The following is a 10,212-nucleotide window of genomic DNA, read 5'->3' as shown; positions in this document are numbered from 1 at the left end:
ATCTAGTCGGGAGTGGTGCTGACTGAAAACAGATGATTTGGAGCGATTCGCGCGCCATCTGTTGGTCATTCTAAGGACTTATTGAACTACCCTCGTAGTTACCCAAAATTACAGAATTAAATTTGTTAATGACACCCTTTTAAATTAGATAACATTTTACCCTTCTACTTTTTAAAATATTTTGTAGCTATAATTGTTTTTATCTTATTTAAAGGAGGAAGCTTTTCAATCAGCTGGTATACCTGTCGAACAAAATGTTCGACTAAATCTGACCTCAGGGCATGAAGTCGCTCAAACGCAGGAAACAGTACTTGCCAACAGCACTGATATTTATGAGGAACTGAAGCCAAAGCAGGAAATCGCTCAACCGAAACAAAGCGCTCTCGATATAGTTGAACAAACAGAAACTACAGTTTCAGAGATGGAAACTCCATTACCAATTGATATTAAACCAGATAGCAAAACGGTAGCCATTTCATTTGCAGAACGTGAAGGAGTAGAAATCACTCTCTATCAGGCAGAATATAAGGAAGGGGTTTACAAAAAGAACGCAAAGCCAAAATCTGCTGAAGCAACTGTTGACTTTAAGGTTCAAGGCGTTGCAATGAAATCTGAGATTCATAGCGATATAGGAATTTCAAATCTCGATATTGAAACTCCAAAAGAAGTTAAGCCAACAAGTGAAATCTTACCTTATGCAGCAGCTATAGCAGAAGAAATTCAGACACGGGAAACTGAAGGAAAACTTGTGGATATTTCACCAGAAGGAAGAACAGCAAACTTGCACTTTGAAATAGGCGAAAGTGTTCAAGTTTCCGATGTTATTGCCCAAGAAAACGAGGGTATACTACCTGAAACGGTTAAACCGTCAGTTAAATCTGCTACATTTGATATTCCAGCTTACATGGTTGCCCAATCGATCGAAACTACAGTGGAAAGTAATGTCGGGCAGTTCACATCAGAAATGACTCAATCAGCTACGGCAACTACCGATCATGTAACATTCCACAGTCTAATCACCTCGGAAACAGCGACAGGTGATTTGGAGCAATCATTAGAAGATTTTGTGAAACCTCAGGAGAAGAAAGTTGATATTGCTTTTGAAGAAGATATGAGTCTAACCATTACAGAAACAATAACATCTGATAAAGAAAAAGAATATACCGGAAAACTGGAATTGGTAAAGGAACAAGCTACAACTTCATATGATGCTCATAAAGTAGCTCAAAGAACCGAGGTTCACGCAGAAGCTTTTCCTGGTGACATTATTGATGAATATCCAAAATCAGTTACCGCAACAGAAGAACGTTTACCATTCGAAAGCATTATACAAACAGAGGCAGTAATTTCTGAAAAAGAAACAGACTTTCTAGAGAAGCCTTTGGTTAGTGGTGGAACTGCCACTATTGGCATAGGCAAAAACATCGGGGTTCCGACTGTAACAGAAGTGGTTACAGAAGATAAAGAGACTCTTTTGGATACTCCAAAGAAACCAAGTGAACAATCAGCTACAATTGATTTTACCGGACATGTTATTGCAGAAAAAATGGAAGTTACTATCGACTCCAGCACAGGAAAATTTGAAGATTCAAAACCATCTATGGCTTCAGCAATACCGTCTCAAATTCTTATAGAAACTGTGTTAAGGTCAGAGGTAGAAGTCACTGAGTCAGAAGGAATTTACACAGGTGACAAAAAAGCTTTGGAAGCGACAGCAGATATGGCAATAGTTGAGGAGAAGGGAATTGAGGTAACAGCTGTAACTTTAGAAGATAAAGAAGAGGAGTACAAACCGAAAGAGCGACCTTTGTCCAAAACAGCAGAAAGGAAATTGGTAGACAGTCATGTAGTCGCCGAAGTAACTGAAAATGTTTCGATCGTCACTACTGACGACTTTGTCAAAGATCAAAAAATTTGTCCAAAACAAGAGGCTACTAGTACCCTTGTTATAGAACATAGTTCAGTCGAAATTACTGAACTAGAATCACAGGTTAATATTCCAGAGAAAAAAGACCGTAATATACTTTTCAGTCTTCAAACAGCTACTACAGAACAAGACACATTCGAAAGTGTCACTATAACAGAAAACCTTGTTGAAGAATCTGAGAAACCTTTCGAAGGTGTGTTTAAACCTTCATCACAAACTGTTGACATCAATGTTCAAGAGGTAAAGTCTCTAGAAATATGTGAGACTTTAACCCAAGACAAGGAGGATACATTCTTTCCTAAACAGTTTAAGGAGCAAGTAGGAAAATTACAATTAGATTCCTTGTCGTCCATAATTGTGTCACAAACTGTATGCAGTGAAGCAGGAAATGCACTTCCAAGTCCTGAAGTACCATCCGAAAAGACGGCACAACCTAACTTCTTCGGAAAAGAAGTGGCGGAAACTATTCAAGTACAAACAGTTAATAGTACAGAAGAGTTTGTGAAACCGACTGCACCAAAAGAGGAAAAGGGCAAGGCTCGCATTGACGAATTGTTATCGATCATTGTTTCTGAAACTGTTTCTAACGAGTTTGAAGAAACACTTCCCAGCATTGAATTACCTAGTCAGGGAACTGCTGAAACACAACTTTTAGGAAGAGACGTGGCTGAAACTTCGGAAGTTCTCACAGCACTGAATGTTGGAGAATTCTTCAAACCTAAGTTTCCAGAAGAGCAAAAAGGAAAACCAGGCCTCGAAGAACATACATCAGTTAATGTTTCTCAAATTATGTCAAATGAATTAGAGGATGTGCTTCCCAGTCCAGAAGTACCAAGTCAAAAGACTGCACAACCAAATTTGTTTGGGCGAGAAATAGCAGAAACTACTGAAGTTCTTACCGTAATTAATGTGGAAGACCTAGCAAAGCAAGAAGCCCCAGATAAGCACATAGGAAAACCAGGTGTCGAAGAACATACATCAGTCAATGTTTCTCAAGTTGTGTCAAACGAAGCAGAGGACATACTTACTAGCCCAGAAGTTCCTAGTCAAATGACGGCACAACCAAGCCTACTTGGCCGAGAAGTAGCAGAAACTACTGAAGTACATACTGTAGCGTATATCGAAGAGCTGACAAAATCCAAAGCTCCTGAGAAACAAATAGGCAAACCACAATTCGAGACACTACCAACATCAATAGTATCTGAAACTGTATACCATGAAGCAGAAGAATCGCTTCCTGTTGCTGAAGTACCTAGTTCTAAAGTTGCTCTGCCTAGTTTATCTGGTCGAGATGTTGCAGAAACATCGGAAGTTTTGACAATGTCGAACGTTGAAGACCTATTGGAGAAAGCGAAGCCAGATCAACAAAAAGGTATTCCTGAGATGGAAGAGTTTTCATCTATAACAGTTTGTCAAGTTATTTCTGATGAATCTGAAGAGCTTTTGCCACAGGTGGAAGTTCCTTCTACAAAAACAGCTTTTCTGTACTTACGTGGAAGAGAGATAGCAGAAACATCTGAAGTGCTAACCGAAATGAATCTTGAAGAACTGAAAAAATCGAAAATTCCGGAAGAACAAAAAGGAAACTCGCAGTTGGATACATTGCCTTCAGCAATAGTCACCGTAGTTTTATCAAACGAATCAGCTGATACACTACCTAGCGCTGAAATTCCATCAGAAAAGGTTGCTATGCCAGCCATACTAGGTCAAGAAATAGCAGAAACTAGTGAGGTGAAAACAGTGGCTAATGTAGAGTATTTGGTTAAACCCGAAGCTCCTGAAGAACAAAGAGGTAAACCACAATTCGATACACTACCAACATCTACAGTATCTGAAACTATATCCCATGAAGCAGAAGAATCGCTTTCTGTTGCTGAAGTACCTAGCTCTAAAGTTGCTCTACCTAGTTTATCTGGACGAGATGTTGCAGAGATAATGGAAATTTTGACAATGGCAAACGTTGAAGACCTATTGGAAAAAGCGAAGCCAGATCAACAAAAAGGTATTCCTGAGATGGAAGAGTTTTCATCTCTTACAGTTTCTCAGGTTATTTCCAACGAAAATGAAGAACTTTTACCTCGGGCGGAAGTTCCTTCTACAAAAATAGCTTTCCTTGAATTACTTGGAAGAGAGGTAGCAGAAACAACTGAAGTGCTAACCGAAATGGAAGTCGGAAAATTGATAAAACCAGTAGCTCCTGAAGAGTACAAAGGACAACCACAGTTAGATACGTTACCGTCCGCGATAGTATCTCAAGTTCTATCTAATGAAGCAGAAGGTGTACTTCCAAGTGCTGAATTTCCTACTGGAAAGACTGCTAAACCAGAACTCCTTGGTCATGAAATAGCAGAGACAACAGAAGTTCTGACAGTATCAAACGTAGAAGAGCTCATTAAATCTCAGTCTCCTGAAGAACAGAAGGGTGTAACCCAAATCGATACATTATTATCACTATCTGTATCACAGGTTGTCTCTAATGAAGCAGAAATGTCATTACCGAGTCCTGAAGTACCAAGTAAATCTACTGCACAGTCTAATTTGTTCGGTAGAGAAGCAACAGAAGTACTGGAGGTTTACTCAGTTTCCAATGTCAGTGAGCTATTAAAATCTATTCTACCAGATAAGCAAGAAGGAAAACCAGGTCTCGAAGAACACACATCAGTTAACGTTTCTCAAGTCGTGTCCAATGAGTCTGAGGATGTGCTTCCTATCTCAGAAATACCAAGTCAAAAGACTGCACATCTAAACTTGATAGGTCGAGAAGTAGCGGAAACTACCGTAATTTCAATAGTTACAAGTACTGAAGAATTTTCTAAACCAATAGCACCTGAGGAGCAACAAGGAATACCACAATTAGATACATTATCATCACTAATTATATCTCAACCTATATCGCATGAAGCAGATGAACTTCTGCCTAAAGAAGAAATGCCTACAGAAAAAACAGCAACTACAAATCTTTCGGGCAGAGATATTGCAGAAACTTTAGAAGTTCAAACTGTAACAACTGCTGAAGAATTTATGAAACCCGCTGCTCCAGGTGAACAGAAAGGTAAACCAGAAGTGGAAGAATTATCGTCTTTGATGGTTTCCCAGGTTGTATCACACGAATCTGAAGATATATTAACTATTTCAGAGGTACCCAGCAGCAAAGAAGCCCAAACTAACTTAATAGGGCGAGAAATAGCACAGACTTCAGAAGTAATAACATCATTAACTGTCGAAGAATTAATAAAATCAGAATCTCCAGAAGAACAAGTCGGTCAATCTACATTAGATGTTCTCTCACCACTAATGATTTCTCAAACTATGCCAACGGAAACAGAACAGTTACTTCCAAGCTCTGTAAAGCCCTCTGAAAAGACAGCGCAGTCTATTTTGTTTGGACAAGAAATAGCTGAAACAACTGAAATAGTGACAGTATCGAATGTCGAAGATTTCAATAAAGGTAAACTGCCAAAGGAAGAAAAAGGCAAACCTGAATGGGACATACAGTCATCAATTACGGTATCTGAAACCATATCTCAAGAAGCTGAAGAACGGTTGATACATGATAAGGTTCCAAACAAAAAAAAAGCTTTTCTCAGCATGTCCGGAAGGGAAGCACCAGAAGTTACGGAACATCTGACTGTAACCTCTGCTGAAGATATTTCAAAATCAGATCTGCCGGATGAACAAAAAAGTGAGGTAACACTCGATGCCTTATCTTCTTCAACTGTTTCTCAGGTTTTAACGAATGAAACAGAACGCACATTGGTTGAGAATATAATACCTAGGGAAGTAACAGCTCAATCAAAATTGGCAAGCAGAGATGCGACAGAAGTTCTCGAAGTTCTTGCAGTAACACGAGCAGATGAATTCTCTGAACATTTTGTGCCCGAGGGTCAGAAAGGTACCAGAGAAATAGAAGAAATGTCATCTCTCACTGTTTCTCAAGTTATGACGAATGAAGTTGAAGGAAACTTACCAGAAACTGTAGCACCGATTCAAAAGACAGCTTTGACAAATATAACTGGAAGAGAAGTTGCTGAAACCTCTATAGTACAAGCAGTGACAGAAGCTGAAGAATTGCTTGAACAAAAATCTCCTGATGAGAAAAAAGGAGTTCCAAAGTTAAATGAATTAGCTTCTTTGATAATCTCTCAAACTTTATCAAGTGAAAAGGAAGATTTATTACCAAGTCCAAATATTTATAGCGAAAAAATAGCTCAACCAAGTCATTCCGGTATAGATGTTGCTGAAACTATCCAAGTAATGCCTCTATCATCCGTAGGAGATCTATTGAAGCCTCAATCCCCAGAAATGCAACAAGGTAAACGTCAAATGGAGGAATTAATATCGTTAACAGTTGCACAAGTCATATCCAGTGAAAATGAAGAGATAATATCGATTTCTGAAAAGCCTGATAACAAAGCAGCAAATGTTATCGCGTTTGGGCATGAAGTGGCTTCACAATTAGAAATAGAAACTATGTCAACGACAAAGGAAATTCCCAAATCTGAAAAAGTGGAAACTCAGTCAGGTAACACTGAATTTGAGCAAATGAATTTTATTTCTGTATCACAAACACTTTCTAGCGAATCTGAAACAATTTTAACGACTTCTAAAGTTCCAAAAGAACAAAATGCGATGTTTAATATACCCAGTGTAGAAGCAGCACAAACAACAGAAGTTTTGACACTCACAAGTTCCGTGAAGTTACCAATATCAGAAGTACCAGAAGAGCAGAAAGGAAACGTAAATTTGAATGAACTGTCTTCTTTAACAGTATCTGAGGTGATGTACAATGAAAATGAGAATGAGCTTTTGAAACCTGAAGTAGCAACATCTCAGAAGGCCGAGATGATTTTTCTTAGCAGACCAACTGCAGAAACAACGCAAATAATTACATCAACGAACACAACAGACCTACCAGATTCCACAAAACCAGAGTTTAGAAAAATAGTTCCGGAACAAATACCTTTCGAAAGTTTAGAACAATCACAAAGTATTGTTCAAGAAAGTGAAACTACTTTTAATGTAGAAAGAAAGTCTTCTGTAGCTCAAGCTGAAATAGGCTTCCGTGTTTCGGAAGGTTTGGAAGTGACAGAAATAAATGTGACAGAGAAAGAATCAAAAGAAGTAATAAAAGGCGTAGCGAAGGAAGGCAGTGCGCAACCAGATGTAGTGGATCGTAAAGTAGCAATAAAAACAGAAATTCTACCCGGAGATGTAGCTTCTGCATTTGACACAAAAAAACCTATTTCTAAAACAGCCAGTGAAATGACGGATATCAAATACAGTATTATTATCACTGAATCCGGCTCAATTAGTGAAAGTGAATTAGATCTTTCACATCCCACGAAGCCTTCCTCCAAACTAGCTAATATTTCTATTGAAGATGAACATTTGGAACGTATTGAAGGTAAGTTCGTAGTTTTTAAAATTGATGCTTATAGGACATCGTTTCTATTGAATTTCAGCGTTAAAATATAAATTCTTTATAATAAGAGACATAAGTCTAAATCAGATTGATTCGTACACCTGATTATTGTTATTTTTAATTGGTAAATTGGCATAAAGCGTATACATAATTCACTTGCATAATAAAATGAAATAATCTTAATATTACTATTGAAGGTAGGTAATAAACATAAGAAATAAAATTTTAACCGTTATTCTTAAATATGACAGTTTTCAGTTTGTCGTAATCTATTTAGGTCTCTAGTAAATGGGTGTCTTCGTCCCTAACCCAGGTATATCATTCAATATCATATCCATGAATATAATATTTCTCAATAGTTGGTTGTGTTTCTGCATAATTTCTATTGGTCACATTTGAGGAAATACTCAATAAAAGAGTCATAAAACCTTCAGTAAAAACGTTATAAATAAAAAGGGTTTTAAAAGCAAATTATTATGGATTCTGTATTATATACCGTTAAGATAGGGTGGTCATGAAAATTATTACATCAACCACATTTAACCTTAAAGTGTGGACATGATATTTCTTTTCTACTCACATAGATCTGATGACTCTCAGGCCGGTGTGTATATGTATGTCTAATTAAATAAACAAAGTAGTTTTTATTATTAATAATCCTGTTCACCAATAATTCCTGAGAGACCACAAGTCCATTCTTCTACACTAATTTGTCACTCTTTGCTCAAAAGAGGGGTAATCGGGAAGTAAAATTCATCTACGATGGCCGCGTTCTGTACGCTAGAATACCCGCCTCAGACGCAAGGTTATTTTTGTGTGACATCTTTCTTTTCAAATACCTTAAAACAAAACCAAACGCAAATATAAAATTATGAAGCTAAAATGGATGAGTGGTCTTATAAAAATTAGACTAACGGCAGCCTCTAAGAAGGCCATGGGGACAGGATAAACATATGAAAAGCATGGTGCGGTCGGAGAGACCACACGTTCACACTTAAAGGTTAAAATTATGTATTTCGTATATGTCATATATGCAGCGTACAGAAATTATTAAATCTAACATATAGTTAAAAGTACATAATACCAACAACGAGCACTCACACCTAACACAATAATTATGCAACACCTGTTCTCACATTTCAGAAACTACAGAAGCACGAGTGAAACAACATCAAACCACATTAACACAACACACAATTAGACACGAACACCCAGGTACAACTAAACAACAAAGTATCGAATCTGACACAGAGATAACAGAGGAATATACAACAAAATTCAGGCGAAGCAGTAAAGATGGAGAAAATGATGCCGTGAAAACAAAGAAAACTATTATTAGAAAAAAGAGACCAGAAGAGGGTACAGAAGACAAAGCAGTAGTCATAGAAGAAGAAATTGAAAATATCAAGTCTCCTTTACCAAATATTCCAAAAAAACAGTTCATGCCAATCGAAGAAATCACGGGTCTAACAGACATAGAAGAAATAAAACCGACAAGTGTTGAAGAAGTAGAAGAAGTTATTCCATCGGAAGATCTCACCGAAGAAATAACTATCCTGGACATAAAGACTGATAACAAAATAAAAAAAATAAAAAGAAGAAAAGTCATACGAAAAGATGGAAAAGTAAGCAAAGTCACAGAAGAAGAAACAGTAGAAGAAGAAGGTAAAGCGCCCGTTACAACCGAAATCGACAAACCAATCGAAGAAACTGAACTCGAGGAAGTAAAACCAAAATCAGTTCAAACACCTAAGGTCCAAAGAAAACCAACTGAAACAGAAGAGGTGCGGCAACAGGTCACTGTGACGCAGGAAATAACTGTTGAAGGAAAACCTCGGAAGACTACCAAGAAAATAACGACTAAAAGAAAGGGCAAAAAGCAACAAGTGATTGAAGAAGTCACTGTTGAAGAAGAAGGTAAGGCTCCTGTCACCGATAAAATAGAAAGACCAGAAGAAGAAGTTCTAGTAGAAGAACATCTGGAACCTCTACCCGAAAAGGAATTTGGAAAGCCAACAGAAACAGAAGAGATTCGGGAAAAGGTCACTGTTACGCAGGAAATAACTCTTGAAGGAAAACCTCGAACGACTACCAAGAAAACAACAACAAAGAGAAAGGGTAGAAAGCAACGAGTGGTTGAAGAAGTTACTGTTGAAGAAGAAGGCAAGGCTCCTGTCACCGAAAAAATAGTAAAACCAGAAGAAGAAGTTCTTGTAGAACAACATCTGGAATATCTACCTGAAAAGGAATTTGCAAAGCCAACAGAAACAGAAGAGGTTCGGAAACAGGTAACTGTGACGCAGGAAATAACTCTTGAAGGAAAACCACGAAAAATAACCAAGACAACAACTACAAAGAGAAAGGGTAGAAAGCAACAAGTGAATGAAGAAGTCACTGTTGAAGAAGAAGGCAAGGCTCCTGTCACCAAAAAAATAGAAAAACCAGAAGAAGAAGTTCTAGTAGAAGAAAATCTGGAACCTCTACCGGAAAAGAAATTTGCAAAGCGAGGAGAAACAGAAGAGGTTAGGGAACAGGTGACGGTCACGCAGGAAATAACTCTTGAAGGCAAGCCTCGGAAGACTACTAAAAGAACAACAACTAAAAGAAAGGGCAAAAAGCAACAAGTGATTGAAGAAGTCACTGTTGAAGAAGAAGGCAAGGTTCCTTTCACCGAAAAAATAGAAAGACCGGAAGAAGAAGTTATAGTAGAAGAACATTTGGAACCTCTACCGGAAAAGGAATTTGCAAAGCCAGGTGAAAGGGAAGAGGTTAGGGAACAGGTGACGGTCACGCAGGAAATAACTCTTGAAGGGAAACCTCGGAAGACTACCAAAAAAACAACAACTAAAAGAAAGGGCAAAAG

At 37.8% G+C, this 10,212-nt stretch overlaps 1 protein-coding gene across 1 annotated transcript in view; it reads left to right on the top strand.

Annotated features, from left to right (window-relative positions):
- LOC117169916 (titin-like) overlaps positions 1-10,212 on the top strand; it is a 62,812-nt gene that overhangs the window by 21,227 nt on the left and 31,373 nt on the right. The window contains exons 17-18 of the mRNA XM_033356425.1: positions 215-7,331; positions 8,493-10,210. Of these exons, the coding sequence (XP_033212316.1) occupies positions 215-7,331; positions 8,493-10,210 (8,835 nt within the window). The remainder of the gene's footprint in view (positions 1-214; positions 7,332-8,492; positions 10,211-10,212) is intronic.

The sequence above is a fragment of the Belonocnema kinseyi genome, chromosome 3 (genome assembly GCF_010883055.1).
Source record: "Belonocnema kinseyi isolate 2016_QV_RU_SX_M_011 chromosome 3, B_treatae_v1, whole genome shotgun sequence".
NCBI lineage: Eukaryota > Metazoa > Arthropoda > Insecta > Hymenoptera > Cynipidae > Belonocnema > Belonocnema kinseyi.
Note: the sequence above shows the minus strand (reverse complement) of the source record. Positions and strands in the feature narration are given on the sequence as shown.